The 25,120-nt window shown below is 37.4% G+C and overlaps 1 protein-coding gene across 3 annotated transcripts in view; it reads left to right on the top strand.

Moving 5' to 3' along the window:
- Positions 1-25,120, top strand: part of LOC115447922 (DENN domain-containing protein 2A) — a 69,985-nt gene that overhangs the window by 38,868 nt on the left and 5,997 nt on the right. For all 3 annotated transcript variants that reach the window (XM_030175223.2, XM_037444370.1, XM_030175224.2), the window contains exons 2-9: positions 633-1,025; positions 20,948-21,065; positions 21,436-21,884; positions 22,699-22,841; positions 23,167-23,263; positions 23,525-23,787; positions 24,248-24,397; positions 24,926-25,109. In XM_030175223.2, the coding sequence (XP_030031083.1) occupies positions 633-1,025; positions 20,948-21,065; positions 21,436-21,884; positions 22,699-22,841; positions 23,167-23,263; positions 23,525-23,787; positions 24,248-24,397; positions 24,926-25,109 (1,797 nt within the window). The remainder of the gene's footprint in view (positions 1-632; positions 1,026-20,947; positions 21,066-21,435; positions 21,885-22,698; positions 22,842-23,166; positions 23,264-23,524; positions 23,788-24,247; positions 24,398-24,925; positions 25,110-25,120) is intronic.

Below are 25,120 nucleotides of genomic sequence, written 5' to 3'. Positions count from 1 at the left end.
GTATTGGCTGTATGAATGGTAAAATATTTTGTTTTTATTTCAGTAAATTTAAAGTTTGTCGTATAACAGTACTTATTCGGTTTATTGTATAATTGGTGTTGCTCACGGCGCGGCGTCACGCGTATGAGAAGCCTTTACTGCTACAAAAGTCGCTAAAACATTGCGTGATGCAAGCGCCATCTATTTAAAAATTACCGATATTAAAGAAGCATATGAGGAAGTACACGCCATGGTCTACCCGTGTGCCAAATTTGATCTAAATCAGAATTGTTTTGGTACCAACGTGGTCAAGCCAACTTAAAACTATATCGTGGCTTAACTAATGATATCTTTTCAGATTGCGTTTCTGTATACTCATTGTTGTACCGTTCTTGTTTGTTGAATCAGTGGATAATGAGAAAATTACCCCCAATTTGAGTAAATCGGCACCTGTGACTCATATGTGCCTGAGGAAACGGTGAATTTTGACGTAGATTACTAAAATCTTTGATACTTATGACTTTGATCGTAAGATTTGAAATTCAACGAACTTGACAACTACGATAATTTTTGAAATATCGTTGCCTACGATACAATACAAAAATATTAAATTTTGACACTTAATATTAATGTGTTTTTTTCTTTCTTTCCAGGACCAAACAATCTACGAGATACCGACAAACGCGCCGCGGTCCACGTCGCCGGACGTAGCGAAAAGTCGGAAAATGGACTTCGAAAAACTGCTCAAGAATTTCGAAAACGGTTTCAGTTCAAAGGAAATGAGTATTGAAAAGCCCGCAATGGAACCGATTGCGGAAAAGTCATTCGTCGACAAATCGATTATCGAAAAATCGATCAAACTAAATCCGATGCTGACAGCAATCAAAGTTTCCAAGTCAACTGAAAATATAATAGATGTTGGTAAATATTTGAAAAGGGACAGGAAGTTTTTGACTGAGACCAAGAGGTATAGAAACCATAGTGATATGGGGTGCGGTGTTGGGCCGAAAAAAGAAAATCCTCAGTTGGACGTGGACAAAGAGAATGTGAGTACTGTTTTGTATATCTTTTTAATGGTTTAAATGTTTCATTTCGGGCTAAAGGCTCCCCTATAAAGTTAGGAATAGTACTGTGCCCCTATTCAGGCGACTAGTGATTACGGGCAGAAAACAGCGAGAGAGATAAAGCGATAATGCGGGTAGTAGATATTGAGATGTTTTACCTTACAGAGAGTCAGAATGAGAGAGGTATTTGCCGTATAATCGCTGTCTCTTTCTATGGTGTTATAGACAAATTGTTTGTAGATTGGTATTTCGGCATAAGTCCCAGGTAGACAAAAAAAAATTCAAATTACACTGAAATATATGCACGCCAAACGATTTAGTAAATTTTTTACTTATTGTAATGATGATTAGTGTTAGCTCTCATTTGTTTGTGCTAATTTCCTAGTTTTAAATCTAGACCGTCTTTCTTTGGTGTCATTGTACGTGGGAAATATTTGCTATTACTTATAGGCTATGCACAGGCAATAAAGAACCTTAAAGCATCACTGTAAAGTGCACATTGTCACGTTATAGATTTGAATTTTAAATTGAACATTGTGTCAATGAAGATGAGTGCCATTTCGTCTTGGAAAACCTTTTAAATCCAAATAAACTTTAATATCATAGTAATTAGATTTAAATTCCTACATCAAAAACATAAAAAGCTTGCCATACTATTTAAGAAAGAGATGAACGTATCTTTCCATACATTAGAAAGAGAGGCATAAAGTTCGTAATTGGTACAGTCAAAAGCTAAAGTACTGTTCATTTCTAATAGTGCGGAAGTTGTTTTAAATTATAATTAGTGATAATGGTTTTAAATATGATTGTCATATCATTTAGGATATATGGCAAAATGCAATAAACTATCCGTATTGATAACTACGCGGTAATGGTAAGAATAAACTAATTAAAATTACTCGTGGGAAATATGTCAGACGAACTATTTTTGGTTAATCCGACGGCAGCAGTTATTGTCGTTTATAGGGGTCGGCCGATAGAGAATAGACGGTAACCTCCTATCCATCCGTGCTTCTATTCATTTGCTAATTGAATACGGACAGAAAAGTAAGAGATATGGTGATCACTTGGTCCATAGATGCGGACAATCTCTACGCTATAGACTTTTTTATGGGGAAAATCTTTTTGGATTTCCGCTTACTAGTGGTATGCAGGGTACGCTGGATTTTTATGTGTTAAAACTCCGTGTTGGTCTCCATCTATACCTTGGTGGAGCTCCGGACCTCAAGATGAATACGACAGATATTTTATATATACATATTTCTTATAAACCTATAGAAAGGGGACAGGTATTGGCCGCACATGACCTTTGTCTCTTTCTATTGAGTGGTAAATTTTATTATGGTTTAAATTTGTCTATTATTGATGTTGGTGAAGTTATTTGTTTTTTTATGTACTATTAGCGACCCGCCCCGGCTTCGCACGGGTGCAATTCTGATACTAAATACACTACAGAAAAACTGTGAACGTTGTATATAAAAACATAGCGGTCCGCTCTGGCTTCGCACGGGTATAACATGACAAAATAACAGTATTTCTCCACTATTTAATGGATGTTATTATACATATAAACCTTCCTCTTGAATCACTCTATCTATTAAAAAAAAACATATCAAATCCGTTGCGTAGTTTTAAAGATTTAAGCATACAAAGGGACATAGGGACAGAGAAAGTGACTTTGTTTTATACTATGTAATGATAGTAATTTGTAAAGTGAGGAGTGGATAGGAGGAACTGAATTATTAATTATATCATACGACTACGCTTTCTATTTCGATTTCTGAGCCTATGACAATTGGTAGCTACGTGCATATTTATACGAAACCATAGGTTTTTTAGACAATTATTACTATATAGTCAATCTATCCATTACAAACAGTGGAAAATTTGTACACAATGGATTTATATTAACTCCAATAAATGCGTTTATAATTGATTAGCTTAGCGTTGCCAATTTTCATCATTAATTGGGCCGCGTTTTCCCAAAACGATAGCACTGTACCGTGAAATAATGCAACTGTTTGCAATTTTCTAATTAACTGTCACTGACCTTTGGACATGATTAATAGAACCGTTTCTATGGATTCATTTACAATTGCAAATTTTGAGTAAGTCATTTGGCGGTATAATGGTGCCTACAACCGAGAACAACGTTTTAGGAGTGGTAACTGTGGTGTTATTTGGTTGATGGAAGGCTATTTGTATTATGTAAGATTAGTAATTATTATATATTACGATATTTAATGATTTAAGCGGCGATAGCCTAGTTGGTTGTGGATCGGACTGCTGAGACGAATGTCCGCAGGTTCAAATCCTAAGAGCACACACCTCTGATTTTTTTTAAAAATATGTGTGTATTCTTTGTGAATTATCGCTTGCTTTAACGGTGAAGGAAAATATCGTGAGGAAACCTGCATATCTGGGAAATTCTCTATAGGACTTTTCGATGGTGTGTGATGTCTACCAACGCGCACTAGGCCACTAGCGTGGTGGACTAAGGCCTAATCCCTTTCAGTAGTAGAGGAGGCCCGTGCCCAACAGTGGGACAGCATATAATACAGGCTGATATTACGATTTATGATAAATGAAACACATCTGACACGTTCGGTATTTATCAACAGATTGATACGATTCAAAAGCCGGTGTAGTTGTTCAACTATGGACAATCTACCTATATTTATCTTAAGATGACTCGTACAATGTTTGTGTGACCAACTTGTTACGATCGGAATTACAGTTATTATTGTAATAAATGTAAATCGGAATAAGACGCTATATAGTTGCTTTGTCTCTCATACTATTATGCTTATACATGTGTATTTTTTGGAGTCGATGCCATCCAAGTTAAGTAAATTCACGAACAGATACTAAAGCAATGCACAATACAAAGCACTCTGTTCATTTCGACATACAGTCGCATTAAAGCGTTTCAAATTGTAAAGTATGTTTATGCCAAAGACAATAAATAGTATAGTTGGTTATAGACCGGTCTTTGGCTGTATTTCCTCCATAAGTACAGACAGAGAGAGTACTCGCAAGGTGTATATACCCCAACTAGAGTAATGTATCTTAAAGGGGCCTCTACGTGTTGGATCCATGTCGCCACGCAAGCCTTCCAAACGGACCGGCTTTTATGTCGTGATTTCTCGCAGGAAAGATACAACATAATAATATCAGCCCTGTATTATATACTGTCCCACTGTTGGGCACGGGCCTCCTTTACTACTGAGAGGGAAAATATGTGAAGTATTTTTCATTGGTGTTTTGATTTCATAGTAGATTGAGTAACCATCGCATGTGCGCAATTTTTTTTGTATCACAATGTTCCTAATGTCCACTCTATATAATATTAGAACTCTTTGATTTATACTAAACAAAGCAATGCACTGCGGCACAGATAAGGCGTTAGTTGCTTTGTTTATTTACGCCGCTAACTTGACCTTATAACTTTATATTTGTAAATTAAAATATTATTTCGTGGGCCCATCGGCATGGAAAATTTTCGATTGGAACGCCATCGAAATTTTATAGCATATTTGATAGTCAATTTTCTAGAGTTTTGCCGAGACAAACGACTTGCTTATTTTATTTTATTTATTATTATAGGACAGCCAGTAATTTTTACAATATTAGGTACATAATGAAGAGTTTCAAAAAATATTACACCTGTTTATGGCAGGTACATCATCCATATGTTAGTGGACTGCGTGGTCCGTTGCAATATACCCTGGTCTCGGAGTAATCAGATGTATCAGTAATTTTATTTAGAATAAATTGATTGACTTCCATATTGTAATCCGATCACTTAGGTTCTAGGTGATTTAATAATGAGTATAGATCCTCCATGAGTCGTCCATAATAAATCATAATATATTATGTAAATTTCATGGCTCATTTGCTAATGCCTAATACCCTTCCTGGATGATATTTATGCTTTGAATTGTTAATCTGTTCGCGTCTGTACCAACAGATCTATTATTTGATGGGAACAAAGGAATGCTTTTCAATGAACGATAGCTATATACGACTGTACGTAATGTGAAGTGCGAACAATATAGACTTAGACAAGCGAGTCTAGAATTTATACAAATGAATGGGACATGGCCGCTCGCCTTATGAGCGCCTGCGCATAAATAGTAGCAACTTGAGAATTTTGACATATTGCTTAGCACTGTATTCGTCACCCTAAAATATGCTGTTACTGTTTATATTAAATTAAATCGTGTTAATATTGTGATTACTAATGTAATAGCATTTCCGATACAAATTCCCAACTCGGATAACTTACGTGTTTTGTGGTTTGAAACAAATACCTTACGTTTTCCTTAACCTTCCATTAAGAAAAAGAAGCAATAATGTTAACTTTACCTAAGTTAACATTATTGGTTCTTATTAATTAATTATAAAAAAAATATTAGTTTGGTATCACATGTTGTAATACCAAACTAATATTTTTTTATAATTAAATTATTTTAATATCAACCCGTCCAAAAGCCAGGCAATTCTTTTCACTAAGAATCGGTAAGCGCCTCACGCATCAGATAGTATTTCAAAGGTCTACTTCGAAATACGAAATCCGTATTTTCGGATAAAGGATCGAACTTTTTGTTACTACGAAGTGTGACACATCCGATCATGCAATATTTCAGACATGATATTTGTAAGAACTTAGAGTTATACTTTTCAAAACTATCTGCGAGGATAAAAGTCCACTGCTTTCTCCAAAAAAAAAAAAAACGGGGAATTGATCCTACCACTAAAGTAAGCTACAGAACGGTGACGGATCCGAAGTAATTTGGTAGTAGAGTTTAATTCGAAGTTCGTCGTTTCTTCGTTTTTGGACCGACGCGACGTTTCGACGTTCGTGTTTCGAAGTAGAATCTCTGGTCAAGTCATCCTTTGCACCAATAAGGTAGGTCAATTACATCGGCTCATAAATATAAATAAAAAATATTAAATAAAATAAAATAGAATAATATAATTATAAATAAAAATTTTAAAACCCACCCGCAATAAGATTCAGATCTTTACCACGTGTGATAGGCCGATTAAGTTAGTAGGTTGCCCTCAACATGGTCGCTTAATTTTCAAGGGTTGCGAGCGCCTAAAGCGTTTACACAGAAGACCGGTGTGTTTTTATAAGCTGGCTTTTGCCAGGCTAACAAATGTAGGGTCAAGTTAAAAAAAAAATGATCTAGATCTGTTGATAAAATCCACGATGACGTTTCATGGCGTGTAATACCATTGTCCATACAGTGCTAGTAGTAAACACACAAACAAACAAACGGTTAGACGCAGTCATTATCTGCGGTGAGTCAGCATGCGGTATCACGAAACATCTGCAGAACTGGATTACATGCCGCCAATATTGAGTTCGTTCGCGGCGTTGCTTGCTAAAATATTGTAAGAACAGAAAATATATAATTTAACAGTTGATTAAGGACTTAGAAACTATCTTAATTACTTTTCTTAAAATAACCTAACTCATCAACGAAGAAACATTACAAAGTACGTACGCTATCATGAAATCTAAACAAATGACTCACCCAAATCTCGCGGCATGTAAACCGAACCGACAGCGACGTAGTCAGCTACTGAACTTTAGTGCTGGACGTACCGTCGGCACGGACGGTTACGCAAACTTGGACGTTAACTTTAACCACAAAAGTGCATTATAGATATAACAGTTACCAATAGTTTGTGAAATCAGGCTGAGATTTATTAAAGACTGAAGAGGTCCGAGTCAAAAAAATAGCCGAGGATTTTTTTGTAAACGTTCTTTTTTTTAAAAAGTGTTGTTAAACAGTTTTTACATAAAACTGTGAATGTTGATATTTTCGAAAAAGGAATCGCGTGTTGAATGTTATTAATTTTTAATGACTCGAATTTGGATTAAGTCGATTTCACAAATCTCACGTTGTGGTCATAGTTGAATGTTTGTATGGAAGTGTATTTAAAAACAATAATTAGTATGATAAAATAGTGATTGTGTTACAAATAATATGGATTTCAAAGTGTTTCAAGATCAATTTGTGATTTCTTTCTGTTCAAATGACATTGGATTTCTTATGATAAGGTAAAATTTACATTAGAATTGTGGGGTATTTATCATTTTTCCGAAAACGATGATCGCAATACCGTCTGCCGGAGGTGTTATATAACAAAGTTACGAGAAACTAGGAACCTCATCATGGTATTCTTTGAAATGGAATTAAGGTATATGTATTGCTAAAAACATAATCACAAAAAAAACTGTGCCAGTTTTAAATGGAAGGTTTTTGTTCAACGATGAGAAATGAGGTCACAAAAATGAATTTTGTGTATTTTGACGACGAAAGAGATCAGTCAGGCAGGCAACTTGGTAATGTAACCTCCTTCCTCAAGCCCACGACGATAACACTTGGCTTAGTAGGTAGGTGAAGTTTGAATTGTGTGTTGTATAAAAATAGGAGAAACAGAAAATAGACCGAGGGTCATCATGGTCTAGATCAGAGGTTTCCAGACTTTTCTCATAGCCCACTTTCAAAATGTTGCTGTTTCTGGTGGACTTTTTTTTTTTTGTTTCGCGGAGAAAGTGCATAACGACTACCTCCAAGGATTCGTAGGGGGAGTCAAGACAGTTATGTTGGGGTCACCGTGCCTTACGGCCCCTATCAATATTATCTGCCTACATTGATAGGTGAAGTTAAACCAACAATTTAGTGTTATACTATCAAACTAGAAACAAAATTGTGGACCCCGCGCTTTGGAATTGTGAACCCCCATTTTTTTTAAAATTGTACATTCTAGAACTACTGTTATACCACAAACTTTATTGGTGCTTGTTGAGTCAATTAAAACGATTCTGTTTCGTAGTAAAGCTAAACACTAGTACGTTGAACCTCTGCCTACTGCACGGATAAAGGCGTGATCATACGATGTTTTGTTGTATTTAACTCTGTGTTTTCTTTTACATTCAAAACAATGTTTTGTTTACATATTTGTTTGTGTGATAAAGGAGGTATACAATAACTAATTATAGTAATCTGTTTTTTCAAATGTGTACGACGTATATATTTATTTATTTAATATAATCTTACAGTAGTTACATTCCATGCGATTATATTTACTTCGTCACATAGTCAATTCAGATACAGATATGTATAGGTATTTCATATAGTCAATAAATTATTAGTTAGTTTCTATAGCTACCCTTATGAATTCCGCCATTGTACAATTAAAGATGTCTATGTTCCGCTCAACTTCATTAATTATGTTTATGGCTCTTATTACTGGAGTGATTCGAGCAGTCTTAGTGCGAGTCCACGAGACTTCGAATAGCCTCTCTTATATTGACTCGCAACCTTTTCATTTTCATGATGATGATAAATCATCATCGCCTCATCACCATCCTGAGAAATCATGATTGCTGTTGATGTGAGATATTAATCTTACATGACATCATCATCAGATGCGAATTGGTTTTTATAGTCCTTAGGCAAGTTCCTTTACGTGTTCAGTAGATGGTTATGATAACAAAAATCTGATGTTTGTTGTTCGGATAGATTCTATCCAAAAGCGTGCGGGGAGGGCAGCTGAAGTTGTACTCTCCCTGGTCCAGTGGCGAAAGGTGAAATATTCCGATAAGGAACCCCACGCAATATATAGGTGCTATGTACACGAATGCGATCTGAAAATCGTTATAATGATAATTAGATTTTACACAAATTCTACATAAAAGGAAGCCAGCAGGAATGGTGTTATATAGACCCTTCGCCACTTCCTGGAATACTTTTTTTTCATTCCGGAGCATTCGAATAACTAAGACCGATTGGTGATTACTTACTGTTTTATAATTTTGTTTCTATTTGCTTCGGTGGCGTAGTAGTTACAATTCGTACGCGGTACAATACGACGACCAATAAAAAAACACGGTATCACCGCAGGTGAGGATTTTTGACACGTCGGTTCAACGCCCATCGAGAAGTTCATTCAAACATGAAACAACACAATAGCAGTTATTGTAACTTGAATATTCACAAGTATTGTTTTGTTGCTGTGAAATATTTTACTATGTTTCTGTGTCAGAATGTCAACCTTTCTTAGATTCGTTGTTATTCATTACTAACTTTTGCCGCGACTTCGTCACCTTTAATTTTCGTCGAATAATAAACAGTCTAGAATGAAGATAGAAAGAATTATGAAAATCCGAGCAGCAGTGCATACAAACAAAGAAACTCTTCAACTATATAAAATAGTATAGGTTCATGTGGTTAATGTTAATTATATTAAGTTGCCACAGGGGGACACCGCACCCTTATCGACCGTCAGGTGACTAGACAGTGAGTTGCCTTTTACGACTGCGGCTACATGTACGTGCATCTAGCAGGCCAATCGCCTAATGATACCCACCCTGAACAATAAAGAGTGGTGCAATATACACATATCACCGTGTTAGCCCCTTGATACTGGTATACGGCGAGTGTGACGCCATTTAACAAGCGATATAATCACAAATTCTGCAATACCGCCATGGTGGCTCTAGTAAGTTTTTCGCTGTCGGGATCAGTTTGTGTATATCTGGTTCCAACAGGCATAATTGTGTCGACTGTCGAAGGGTAATCATCTCTCGTCAGTCGACATTCTATTGGACTCCACTCTTCTTACCATCAGCTGCAGTGCACGTATAAAAAAGTGTCTCAACCAATCCAAATAAAACGACACAGAGTGGTGTTTTGTTTTTTGCCACATTCTAAACCTACAGGTTTGCTTCAGACGCAGCTCTCACTTCATAATTCATCTAATGGCCTTTCATACTAACCCATTACACGCAGACTGTCGGTTGCATATTTCTACATTGTGTAAAGTGCTGGAGAATTTTAATGATGCTCCGTCAAGTTTACACACTAGTCATTATTGTAACGTCATGCGGGATGTAATTATTTACAAATGGCCGCTATGTGATGCCTAGATTGTATATTTGTGTATGGGACTTGTTTTATCGTTGTGGTTGGAGTTCATGCTATTTTGATTGCCGATTCATGGGTTTGGTATTTGTGCCCGATACGATTATAAGCCTTTTATCTGAGAGAGCAATACAAAAAAATAGAGAAACAAAAATACATATCATGCCTTCATCCACGTGGGGGTAGACAGAGGAGCAACTACGTTACGCACTTCTCGCCCAGTGTGTTCCTTCCCATGAGTGATAGGGGGCGAGCCTATCGCCATATCGGGCACAAAATCCAGATTCCGCGCTGATAGTAAGCAAAAAATCCAAATATTTGTCCCGAGACTCGAAAGCAGTGGTGGTACTGCGCACACAATACGATTACTACACTGAGGCCGTCAGCAAAGAGACGGCAATAAACTAAGGGGATATGTGGATGCTCCCGTTCTTCCTCACTTTAACAGTTCGGGGATAAACGCGAAGACTTACGTCTTGCAATTTGGATTTTACATGATTCTTTTGTTACCGATCCACAGAGTCAATACATTATGTTGAGAAATTTATTAGAAAAAGGTAAAGCTGTGTTTGTTTCTTATTAAGATAATATGATCTCTAAATTTATTGTATTCTAAAAATTCGTTTATCAATAGAAAGCTACACAGTCTGATTTAATAATAACAACACGCTTTTAAAATCCAAAACGGACTCCCAACTGGGCGAAGAGGTAAATACTACATTATAAATTGTTGTAAATATTTGAATTTCTTTTATCTGTATTACCAAGTTCCAATACAAAGTTATCGCGTCCATTAACAGTAATAAAGAAACGTTGAAGATAAACTCGTATTGCGTTCAAGTTGCCTTACGTAAGGTATTGTTAAAATTGAGATAAAATTCAGTAGGTACGTACAGATAATGTTTTAATAACAAAGTTAAGTGATAATTAATAAATACATTCAATATCAGGCGCATGCGTTTCATAAACTCATCTTTGATAGTCTGTGAGGCGAATTCAGTTATGAATATTACTATTTTTCTTGATATTTAATACCGATAGTTGCTCTATTAAATCGTGGTGGTAATAAACACTAGAACCAGGCAGAGATTTGCAATACTCTGCTCTCTTGACGATTTTCTTTATAGTACCTAATGTTTTTGCAATGAATTTCGAGACAAGAGTTGCTCTTCTAAATCGTGATTATAATCGTTACTAGAACTAGCTAGAGATTTTTGCAGTACTCTGGCCTCTTTTGTAGATAAATACTGCATATTTTATGAAAACGTTATTATTTGAAAGAAAAAACGAGTAAAAATATTTGCACTTCAGCTTTAGTCTTGACTCAACACAAAACCAAGTATTACATCGTAGTCAAGTGGATAACGTGAGAGTTTAACAATACCAGCACCCAAAACTTGCCATCACTCGTCCACTGTGGCGAAGGGTCCATATAATCCGATTCCTGCCGGCTTCACTTTCATCATTCATTTGAAATCTATTTATCGTTATCTGATTTGCAGACCGCATTTATACATATTATTACTAACTAGCGTCCCGCCCCGGCTTCGCACGGGTGCAATATTTCGCCACTATTTAATGGATGTTATTATACATATAAACCTTCCTCTTGAATCACTCTATCTATTAAAAAAAAACCGCATCAAAATCCGTTGCGTAGTTTTAAAGATTTAAGCATACAAAGGGACATAGGGACAGAGAAAGCGACTTTGTTTTATACTATGTAGTGATATGTTGTGTGGGGTTCCCTTTTGGTAAATTCCACCTGCGCCACTGCTCGCCCATTTAGTCCAGTATAGGGTTTTCAATAGCTATTTTACTAATTTGACGAGGCTAGGGCTCTATCCCGTTCGTTCCAGTCGTCACAACGGCGCTGCTGTCAATCATCAATGCAAATTATCGAAATTTGACCAGCCCAATACGATCTAATTGCCAGCGCCTAAGTTATGGAATGTCGTGACCCCGCGTCAGAGTAGAGCGATATGCCGATAACGAGAGATTTACTCGCTAATTGGTGACCAATCGAGATGATATCATTGGAACGCTTTGTTCCGTAGAATTACAATTGTATTTCATAGAAAATTGATTTGGTTGGGTTTTAGTAAGAAAGATTCGTATATATCTATCTTTTCAAAAGGTCATGAAATCGTATTGCGCGACACCAAAGAGATGAATGTCCTTTAAAGTAAATAATTTGATAAAAAATTCTATACAAAACGTACCTGCTGAAGCTAGGAAACATGAAAATATTCTTGTTTGAAATCGTAGACTAACATACGTACATAGTATTACTGCCCAGAATGCAGACGTAGACTTAGGGTTTAAATGATAGTGCTTGAATAATTTATTGACGAAAACTGGTATAATGGCTTTGCTGCCTCGATTCCTGCGGTCAGTATTTGCGGAATTTCCATGCTTTCTAGAGATTTGTCATATTCATTGGTGTAATCAAGTTTATGCACTGCATAATAGGAACCCGTCAGCTTTACGTCTGGCTTTTCCAGTTGTAAAAATATCTGCTTTGGGTTTATTTCCTCCCTCTTTAATGATTGTGCTTCGCTCTCTATATCATCCAATATGTTAATTAAATTACGTGATTAAGACAGATTATTGTTCCCATCGAGTCAGCTTCACCTTGTCATAGCTTCAGCTCTCTCTTCACTATGCGTGCCTTTATCGATCCTGGCTTCAGGTTTTGTGGTGAGTGTAAGGGAAGGTATCAAGTAAATAGGTAACGCAGGACTATATTCACTTTTCCTTTCAAAGGGAAAACTATTTACAATTCTTGTGACATTGTAAGCGTTCAAGTCCAGTGATCACTTGCCGACAGCTGACCTACTCGTGTGGCCTTCTGCAGCACAAAGAAATGACCCACAATCAGAGACAATGAACTTACAGTTTCTAAATCGTTAACTTAATGGTCACCTACTTTGTATTAACCGCATGCCATAATACAAGTACATTGTGTTTTAGCGTTGTTATGATTGTGACTGGAATTAAGTTGAGTCTCTTTTGTATTCAAGCGTCATAAGTCCGAACGTCGTTGGCTTAGTTTGGAACTTGAGTTAGGTTTCTTATGCGAGCGTCTGCATGTTTATAAGTTTTCCTTAGAGGCTTATTGCAGTCATATTTTGATTAGGGTATTAGTAATGAGTTGTAAAGTATGGAATTGACAAATTGGTATATCTTTAAAGTGGGGATCTTATTTTATTTCAATGGTCGTCTTGGAGTCATGTCCAAAGTTTTATGTTTCTGCGTCTACTTCTTTGTAATCAAAGTATGTTTGGAGCTCACGTTAAATCAATGAAAAGACGATGATAGCATTAAGTAATAAAGTAAATACTCGCCCTTAAACCGGAAGGAGTAAGGTTTAAATTTAATTGCTATTCGATGGTATGTGTGTTAATAGATGATGGTGTGCCACACAGTGAACACTTGTTCTACGCCTGTCATTTCTATTTAGGGCTCCTCAGGGACGAACGCGGTTAGGAACAGTTGGGGCCTCATTCTATATAGATAAAGCAATAGTATATTAATTACGCATTACGTAATTGGTAGTTCCATTGTAATGGAGTCCTTCTAGACTGGGTGCGTTTTATGTAAATAGGCCTTATATTTAATTTCGTCCGGGTAGGAAGCGCTGCTTCGAGTATTTTTGTCGCTGCGCAACAGTGTTCAGATACTTGCATTTTAAATTAAAGAAAACTGTAGCTAATTCAATTTTAAAGCTTTGTGTGGTTTATTATCCAATGGTTTACGAGTGCAGTCGGTGCACTGCGTCAACATTGCATAGATATCTACGTATAATTCGTCGCGACTGACTGTATAGTTGTTTGATAAATTAAGGATAGTCGTAATGATTTCCACTACGCGATCTATTTGCTCGTCTCAACATTCTGTTGTATAAAATACACTCAGCTGTTTATTTATTCAGCCAAGTGGTGAGTAAATTCTCATTTTGATAGGGGCCGTGACCCATACCGACCCACCCGAGTCCGTCCCATCAGCTGACGTAAGTCGGGGGCTCGGCGCAGTCGAGTTTATGCTCATTACGTACATAAACTGTTTTATATCCCTAGGGAATGATGGTGGTCTTTCTGGATGGGAGAAAATATTTTTTTATATTCTTTGATGTTTTGGATGTGTGTTGTTCTCCAATACTATGTTGAGTTTGAAGTAATAATTACGTAATACCTTTACGTATTAGCTTTGAATTATATACAGCTCCACTTACACCTAAATACTACACATCTGCTAAGAAGATTTTGACTTTAATCGACCTAGTGTGGGTTGACAGACCTCACATTCCTTCAAAATTCTTGTGTCAAGTAACTCTAACAAAATTATTTTACGAACCCTGAGCGTACTGAGTTCACCTCCGTCTACCCATTTTGATAGACTATATTTATAATAGTATCTAAATAAACAGCCTAATAACCTAATACGACAATGAGTCACCATGTAATGTTTTACACCATGTGAGAGGTTATCTGCTTGTATAGATAAGTGGGGCAATTAGGGGGGTCAAGCGAAAACGTGGTGCAACGAGAAAGCAATAACAAAATAATGTTTTGTCAACAATGCGATAGTTCAGTTTGGATCAACGTGGGCCGTGGAACGAGAGAGCTAGACCAACAATTTTTAATACGGGCACAGCTATGTGACCTACTGGTACCTGATGGTAAGTGGAGTGGGGTCCAATAGAGTGTCTGACGAGAGATTGTTACCCCTCGACAGTCGTCACAATTATGCCGGCCTATTTTAACCGTATATACACAGGCTGATCCTGGAACGCGACACACTTACATGGGCCACTATGGGGCTTTAACAACTTGTGTACTGTGATCGCTATCCGGGCGTATATAAAATATATCCTACCATCAGCAAATCGATCCATCTAAGATAAATATGTAGATACAATTTTTGTATGTTTCAAGAATTAAATCAGATTTCATTGTTATGTAACCCAATGTTCTTCAAAGATTGTACCAAATTATTAAAAAAAAAATCTATTATGTTTTCCGAAAACACATAATACAATTGAAATAAAAAATATTGTTGCCGCTTTTTCAAATCTAAGCTATGCAAAATCTTCACTGTTTATGTCATGTTTAGGTTGAGAAAGGGATATTGGGTTTCTCAGAATCAGTCAAATTCTGAAATAGTACGCAAAAAATGCCAATAGGCTTGACTCCTATTACATTGGTAACAAGGTTCATTATTGTAGACGGCAATATGTGGCTAAAACCCCTACCTAACCCTAAAAAGGGATATAGACGTGATGTTACGAGAGTTCATGACGTAATTCGTCTACAAATCATGGTGTATTGTTTACTGCGCATGCCCAGCACTAAGTCAGCTGATGTCCTCAAACAGCTAGAATAATAAACACGTAATTACCGCGAAATATCTCAAGTATTTGGTGCAAAGCAATAAAAAACGTATCGTTCGCGCGGCGTCGGCCTGTCTGATCGCACATGGAATATAACGGACTAATTAACTGATAACTGCTGAGTAGTGAGGGGTGAGTTGTCGATACAATAATTATAATCATTTACCTATTACCGGTGGTGCTGACTGTTTCGGTGGCGTAGTTTCAATTGTACACGGTGCTAATACGACTACCCCAAATCCTGGGTTTGAATGCCGAGTCGGGCCTAAATAATTTTGTTTTGCCATCTTAAAAATAACTCAGTCGCAGCTCGGAGTCAGGTAGTTGGCAGTGTGATATCCTCGTGCCTCGGAAAGCACTTAAAGCCGTTGGTCCTGCGCCTGATCTCGGGGCATGTCTGATCGCCGTCTCACCGGGCTATGAGAGTGAAAGAACACAGAGTGCTTGTGTATTGCGCACACACTTGTGTACTATTATATCTCCTGCGTACTCTAGTGATCTCCGTTGAGATTGGCGGTCATGGCCGAAATTCGGTTAGGGATACCACTTACTGGTGGTTGGATATTTGCGTCTGACCAGATTGTGACCACGTATACAAGACGAAGAACTCGCCATAGACATCACCAATGTTACTTATACACAAGTATATTCAATTTTAAAAAGGTCGGTATAATTGTGTCGAATTTCTTGTTAGTCGACACTATTTGGACCCCACCTTGCTTACTATTAGGTGCAAATTGCCGTACTACTATAAAAACACCCTTATTATCTAAGGGTTAGCGCTTTAAGTCGCTTATTTATTTTATTACCAGTGTCTCCGAAAACCCCTATCAAATGGTGGCTATGCTGTTGTATTTAATACTGCTAATGAGATGAGAGATTCAACAGATCTTAACTCAAATGGTGTTTCGGCTTGAAAAATACACCATCGTCAAGCTGAAATATCTGATATAATTTTTACTTAAAGGAATCAAATTATTGTTCACAAACCAGCGCCTGACGCCTGGACACCGTGAAAGGATTTAATTTGCTGAACGAGTATAAAACGATCCTTTTTTTACAAATCACACGCAAGTTGCAGAGATAAAATTTTCATGATTAGGCCATCTCATTACTAGACAGATATTTAACTCAACTGACCACAGTGACAGAACCAGGTAGATGGCTTTTATAGACAGTCTACTGAAGTCACAATCCTCAGCATTGAGGAAATAACTGGATAGAAAACTGTAAGTGCACATGTTGCGCCCTTAACAACCCCTTTGGCCGTAGAGAAGAGGTAAAAAAATACGCATTCGACATTTCCAGTCCTCAAACTATCGACAACAATACATCCCTAATAATAAATCATTATCGTATACGTCATTATTTAATACTTGTAATGACCTAGCCTCATTTGTTTATGTATCTTGGACGGCGTTGTACGGAACTGCGCCAAGAACGAATCAAACAGACGGACACGCTAATAGGTTTTTGACATGCAGGGAGTTTTAGGATAGTATCTATTTAATACTTTTTGTACTAGATTAAATAGCGAATATTCGTATAATTCTAATGGATAGTTTTGATCAGTCATGTTTTAGCTTCTCGATTTTCACACATAAAAGAGTGTGGCATCATTGGCGTATATTCTATAGACACGAACATCCATATAAACTATTTGTTCAAAATCTAAACTAAAATGGCAACCAAAACGTCACTGTTATAACTTATTTATTCCTTGAACATCAAATAATTTTACTTATTTGACTAACATTTTTTATTCAAATCCAGGTTTACACTTAGACTCGCGTTTTTATATTATGAGCGCCGCTCTGTACACAACCACAAGCATAAATATTGACACCATACGAAAATCAGTTTGAATGGATGACAGTTCAATTCAGTTGAACGCAGTGAATGTTCGAAACGCCAAATCTAGTACGTACATGTATATCGATGTGTGGCATATTTTAGCGACTTTAGAGGGACGCAAATCTCTTGTTAGTTGATATTTATTTGATTTGGACTTGTCCACATCAGGTCCAGTGTGTAATGATATTCCTAAGCTAAGTTGATATAAAACAATGGATACTAGGGAATGGGTTCCCCGGTGACTCACACTCGTGAGTCGCGGCGCCGGACGCGTTGTTATAAAAACTGGTGTACCGATAACTGTTTCCTTCCATAGTCGACTTTGCACTACAGTTGCTGCATTAATGCTTGGGAAAAAAAAATAGTTTTATGCGCAATATAATATGTTAGCTTCAGAAGCAAAAACTCGCCATAGTGGCCAACGTCGCGTTCCGGGATCAGCCACTGTATATCGGTTTCCAACAGGCATAATGTCGACTGCCGAGAAGTAATCATCTCTCGTAAGTCGGCATTTTATTGGACCCCACTCCATTTACCATCGGGTGCTGTGGAGTCCCTTTGCTGTGGAAGTTAAAAAAATCGTAGCCTGATTGATTATAACAAAAGGCAATACAATAAAATATGTTTGCTATTTCGACGTACCTAATAAGTAGCAGACAGCGCGGCGGTGGTGCAAATAAACAAATCAAATTATTTGCGATAAAAGATAAATTATTAATTTTCCAGACGACTTATCGAGCGGGAATATTCCTCAAAACTTTGTTGAAGGAATATTCCAAATCAATTAATAGATGATTCACAGTATAGTTGGAAATGCAAAAGTAAATTTTCAATTTGACGACGGTCTTCCTTGTGATAAAGGTATTCTTTCGAGATGATGCTTACATACTAGAGTGTACTACCTATATCTATACCGTGTAGTGGCGATAATATGTCGGTACTAATGTGCATAAATACGGACTGCAAATAGTTCTAATGTTAATTAGATTCTACATAAATTCTATAAAAAGGGAAACCGGCAGGAATCTGGTGATTTGGACCCTTTGCCTCTGGTATCCTGACTTTATCACTGTACTGGCACACTGATCACATATAACTCCTTCTAATATTATGAATGTGAGAGGTTATGAAGATTATGGGACGTATTAATCCCGTTTCGCATAAATTGCCTAATGGGCAAATTTAATTCTATTTCGGATAAATTTCCGAGTGGATTTGGTTGTGACGTTGCACACAAATGTACACAAAATTAAATCTTAAGTATTTCAAATTGCAATTAATTATTCAGAACTTAAAACGACATTTATACTCGAAACAATTGTGAGAACAGTATGTTTTTGTGTTTACGTTTTTAGAATTCACGGCGTATTTGTTTTATTTATGTGTATAATTGGGTATGTTGTTTTAATGTTGTTGCAGATCTACGATGCGAGATGAAATTAAGTAATAATATTCATCAAATATAATATTACGCAGTCTCTGTTAGCACATTAATTATCAACGATATTGAGACGCTTGTGGGTTGAAACAGATTTTTATTAAACAATGAGCATTATTGTGTCCCCGTTTGAAGGACATTGCCGGTGTAATTACTCGGTATTAAAAGTATTAACTGATATCTTGAGTTGTCAAGCACAAAAGTCATTTTGAAAGTATACGTGTTGATAGTGTCTTGAACTACTAATTAGGGGCAGATGTAATTATTAATAGTTTTAGTGAATATCTTACTTGGCACTATGTTTTGAAGTTTTTATACATAAATAGAAGTCTAATTATCTGATTATCATAATATTTCATCTTTGGTATGTGCTGAGCTTTAAAGTCTGAAAAGGTGTTTTTTCAGGTTTTTCTCACGAAATAATTGGCATAAATTATCCCATATTGCATAAAACCATATTATTGGGGGTCGTAATATAACATACTTGTTATCGTTACAAGAAAACTTCACTGTGCCCGCACACGATTATACAAATTAGATCACTTCTTGTAAACGCACGCGCCGCCGCGCCGCGCTGTCCATCGCACGCTGGACGTTCGGGAATTAAACGTTTTCAAAAACCGAACCGAAGTGAAACCAAATATTAATAAGTGTAAATTTCAAAAGAGGAATACGTTTAAATGTGCTCTTCAAATTTAAATATTCGTAAATGGAACGTGTTCAGTATTTCGATATTTAAAATTAGTTTCAGTTTAAAAATGTGTTTCAAATCTAAACATAGGACATTAAAATAATTATAGTTATTGACTACTTTGTGCTACTTGATTATCTAGTGTACGAAAATAACGTCCAAAATGATTCGTACAGGTGAATGAGTTTTCTTATACAGTAATTGAATGAGTGAATGATTAAAATGAATGAATTAAGCCGTTTGTGAATAAATATTATTGAATGAATGTTTTTTCGGCTATATTCGAGACTCTGTACGCGCATATCGTAAACATGTAGTGACCTTGAGGCGTATTAACGTGTAGTAAGAAGATATGAGTTTTCCGTTATTTTAATATGAATCACTATCTACGCGAACCAATCCGCGTGGGATTTAATTGACATTATTTAGCGCGAACTCATCATCGTATTACGTAAATTACTTGACATTTGCGAAAACTGCATCTAAATCTGTTCAGTCGTTTATACCTCAAGTGCGAATAAATTAACAGTGGTTTATTAACACATCACGAGTTGTCCTTTGTATTGGTCTATCTAAATATATACTAACATTTTGTAGGTGTCGAATCGTAGCGGACCTATACGTGTTTGAGATTTAAGAAATCACTTTCAGTGCCGGGAAAATATCGTCTATATACCAGTTTCATATACGTGCCTATACTAAACCTTTCTTGATCATAACTTGAAGGTGGACCTAATTTATTATAATCATTCACCAGTTCAATAAATATAAATATATTTTCCACATTGTTTACAAATGTGTTTGAAGTTTTTATTTTTGTTAAAATACCGTCGTCTGCTATTTATGAATGAGTGTCGCATTCTATTCGTATTGTAGTCAATTCGTTCTTTTCAGTAATACTTACAAAAAATGTTGGAAAATGGTTTAAACAATTATTTATTATATTTCTGTTTAACGTTCAACGACTCGCAAATTTTATTACATAAACTCTTTCAAAGCTTTACAAGGGTTATTTAGCAAATAAATTTCAATATACTAACCGTAAGATGGTCTGGCAAGCGAACTAGTCGCAACATAAACAGACATACACACACAACATCACGCATTTTATTCCCGAAGGGGTATGCAGAGGCGCAACCATGGCACCCACTTTTCGCCAAGTTTGTTCCGACCCATGATGTGATAGGGGGCGAGCCTATCGCCATATCGGGCACAAATTCCAGACTCCGGGCTGATACTGAGCAGAAAAACCCAAATATCACTTTGCCCGACCCGGGATTCGAACCCAGGACCTCAGAGCGCTACCGTACCGCGCATGCAGTACAACTACGCCACCGAGGCAGTAAACAGACATAGTGTACATAAATAACAAATATAACTAAAAACAAATTGCAACTGCGCCCCTACTTTAAAATATACCTACCGCTTCCTCAGCTACTGTCAATGCTGGATAGCACAATGACAATTTGCTATATACAATCGATTTGAAAACCATTTCTATAAAATCCAACCCCAATTTTCACCGGCCAAGACATACAAATAAGCATTATATTATCCATCATCTACATATTCCTTTTTTTGCAGTTGAATCGCCTAATGATCGAGATATACGAGACCGTGACGGCCGCGTGCAACATGGAAGGTGCCGGCAACAAGCCCGGTAGCTTCCCCACTGACCAGTCAGACGGCAGCACCAGCGAGGGTACGTGGAATGTTCTAGAACAAACGCACGCTTTTTCATCCTCGAAGGCTTAGGCAGACGCGTATCTAGTGCATCCGCTTTCTAAGGTTCCGTGGGTTAGGCAACGAGCCTATCGCCATATCGGGCATAAGTTCAGACTTGAGGCTGATACTGACTAGAAAACTCAATTCAAACAGTATATCGATTTTATTAGTAATATTTCTCCCCAAGTTCATTTATATATTTTTTTGTATAAAATTTAATATTCTGTGATATTTTGTTCTCTAATAACAGACTAATTACAAGTATACATTTTTTGTCTTTCCACCTATGATTTTTTTTAATTGATATTCTGCCTAAGCATAGTAAAGTAACAAGCATTTTTTTCCAGACTCAATAAAACTAACGCGAAGTTTAACAGAAAAAAGGAAAAACTACGTTCGACGCGTATCAAGCCGCGTTGCATATCTCGACACAAAGAGTATACGGCAAACGAGATTCCGACACCAGACCTCGATCTGCTCGTACAAGTCGGAGATCATAGACAACCCCTATTCCACCTTCCGGTCCTGGAAGAGCTTCAGACACTCACAGAGCAACCTGACTAAAGACAAAGTAGACATGCCGACGGATTCCAAATTCAATCTGACCGATTCTACGGGAAACGTGATGTCTATGAGATTCGAGATGGATAAACTGAGCATAGACGAGAAGGCGGGATGTTTGGATATAGAGTTGCCTTTGGAGGCGAGGGAGGCTGGGTTGTTCAACTTGTGTTTGCTGGTGGGTTTGAATTATATGACTGGACAGGCGTATGTGAAGAGCGTGTTTCCTTCACAAGTAAGTACTTTTTAGATTGGTAAAATAGATTAGCAAGTGTAAGCTCTCTTGTATGCGAATATTAGTTAGTGTGGGAATATTATATACTATACTGTCCTACTGTTGTACACGGGCCTCCTCTACTAATGAGAGGAATAAGGCCTTAGTCCACCACGTTGGTCTGGTGCGGTTTGGCAGATTTCACATACCCTTAATATTAAAAATTCTTATAGAGAAGTTCTGAGGTATACAGATGTTCTCACAATGTTTGTTCCTTCACCGTTAAACCAAGCGATAATTCACATGGAATACACAGATAACTTTAGAATAGTCAGAGATGCGTGATGTTGAATTTTGAACTTGTGGACATTTGTCTGGGCAGTCCGTTCTACTCCCAACTAGGCTAGGTATCGCCAATTATATCCTTCTCGTATTATCTTTCTTAAAATCGGATCTATCTCACAGTTCTACTGTTTAAATATCATAAGTTCACGACGATTCACCACCAACTTCCTTGTCTGTCTTCTCCATTATAAATGAAGAGATCTCGTTTTGAAGCTATCTTATATTGTACCAGCTTTTGCTCGGGGTTTCACACGCGTGAAGGAGCTTTTTGGGATAAAACTCCCGCTATATATTTTCCCGGGGTAGAAAGTAGCCTATAACCTTCCCAGGATCTCAAACTATCTCCATACCAAATTTCATAAAAATACAATTAGTACAGTAAATTTTAAGAAAATCGATAACATACAGACAGACAGAAAAGGGGACTTTGTTTTATATTATGTATAGATTACAAATTTTGTACTAATTCCAACATCTCCCTTCCCTCCAGGCTCAAATCCCACCACACATAGAGAATCTGGTGTTCCCAGAGACGCTTAGCTCAGCGTCGCGGGGCGAGTGGTGCGCGGACTCCAAGGGAGGGCAGTGTTACTCTCTAGTACTGACTGACGAAAGAGGCGAAAGGTCTTATGGGTGAGTAGATTGATTATAGTGTTCGAGAAAATTATCTATACGTTTCGATAAAATAGTCCGCACTTTTCGGTTTTGTGGTTTTGCGATTCTGTCACTTATTTTTTTTATTGATAATTATTATTGGTTATTGCTTCAGGAAAATTTATTAATATACGATTCGTGTTTGATTATATGTTACGTCCAAATGATTAAAATTGATTTCGAATGTATTATCGTTATAAACTTTGAGTAAATTGTCATTTTCACTTTGAATCCTCCTTTGTTAATTTTCTTTTAATTTATATCCGAAGAAAAGTTTGCAACAAGCTTTGTTTTGTGATTACAGTTATTGTCGTCGAGTATTACCAGAGGGCGCCACCGCTTGTCTACCACTCTGTTACTGTATTATTGGGAGATATCGTGCCCCCGGATTTTATTATAAGGTAAAAATACGTACATAGATAATAAAAAAAATGTAGATAAAATATTTCACATATACGGTATTTTCAGACCGATATAATTCCAAAGCATTCAATCTATAAAACTTATATTTCTATGTTTAAAACGAATTAAGGGACCCCAACAAATGTACATCTTTTTTCGATAAAAGTTAATTATAAAATTGTCTAGTACATAATGCTGGGAAAGAAGAACGAATCAACGAACACCATCAGTTACTACCAGCACAATATTCCTCATTCCAGGTGCTTCAAGAAATCGAATCGCACCACGGCAGCTCTGACGTGGAGATCAACTCCATCCTGCAGCAGCTGTTCGAGACGGACTTCCCGAGCCGCGGGGAGGAGGTCACCGTCTCCTACCACCACACCGGACCTAGCAAGGAGATGGTCAAATGCAGCACCATGCCGGACATGAGGAGTTCGGCTGGTGGCAGCGATCTGGATTACTATGATGTGGAGAACAATAACGGACCTAGGAAGGTGATGCTCAGCTTTGAAGGGTATAGGTGAGTGATTCAGTTCGAGGAGTTAAAAGCAATTGGTGATGAATTGTAGACAAAGAAAGAAAGCTACTAACCTATCACTTAACGTAGATTTCGAAAACAGTTAATTCATCTTATTTCTGCAATGACCACGCGCCATACTGCTGAATATTTCTACACTCTACAAGTTTTGAAGTGATGATTCATGTGGTGTCATCTGAAAGAGCTGACACGAAAGAGCCAGCATAATTAATCAGTCGTTTATCATACACCTCCTTTCTGAGACTCCTACATTTTAGTAGCCATTACATGAGAAACATGGATATTTAATTCTTCTGATATTGTGTATGTTTATGACTAGTAGACTATACTTAACATAAAATGTTCCACGGAGGCTGTATGCTCGATGAATCTACACAATATGCTGGCAGTTTAAAAGAAGTCTTATCGCGTTAAGTTTTAAGTGTAAATTTGTTTATTCCAGGACAAAGACGATAAAGCGTCCCATAGAGCCGCGCGTGGACGAGGACAACCTGTCGACGCTGCTGGACCTGCTCGGCGCGGGGCTGGTCATCAAGGTGTTCGGCTCGCTGCTGCTCGAGAGGAAGGTCATCATCATCGGCGATCAGCTCACGTGAGTGTCGGGACTCGTGTAGTTTTTTGACTGCCTATCACGCTGAGGTCCTGAGTTCGAATGCCAGGTCGGACCGTACATAATAGGGGACCGTCCTGTGTTTGATTTTGTACAGTATTCTATATGTAATGGTTAATTATAGGAAAAAGAAACCCTCCTGCGAAAACTGCATTAAAATTGGTTAAAAAATGAGCGAGTAATTCATATTTCAAATATTACTATGTACCGAAGTGGGCGCGAAGTGGGGATATCGCTTCATCCCTTTCTTTCGCACGCGTCGTAATGCCCTATAACGTCACACGTGGGTATTGCGCCTCTTTTCTGTTTCTTGTTACTTACCCCTTCTACCGAAATTGAAAGATTTATAACTTGTTGATTTTTTACCGGATTTAAATAATTCTTTCTGTGTTATAATTTATATAACGTAAATATTTGATAATAATAAAGAACAAAAATGAGTCCGGTCCCCTATAGTGACTTGTGATAAGTTCAAGTAGGATATACAATAAGGTTTGATGTGATTTCCAGTGCGGTGTCGTCGTGCCTCGAGGCGCTGCAGAGCTCCCTGTACCCGTTCGTGTGGCAGCAGCCGCTGATCTCGGCGATCCCGGCGGAGATACAGACGGACGTGCTGGAGGCGCCGCTGCCGATCCTCGCCGGCATGCTGAAGACCAGCGGCGACATCGACGTGGAGGGGATACTGTTTGAGGAGGTATACAGGGT

This window comes from Manduca sexta, chromosome 28 (genome assembly GCF_014839805.1).
Source record: "Manduca sexta isolate Smith_Timp_Sample1 chromosome 28, JHU_Msex_v1.0, whole genome shotgun sequence".
Lineage (NCBI taxonomy): Eukaryota > Metazoa > Arthropoda > Insecta > Lepidoptera > Sphingidae > Manduca > Manduca sexta.
This window is presented reverse-complemented; position numbering and strand designations above follow the sequence as displayed.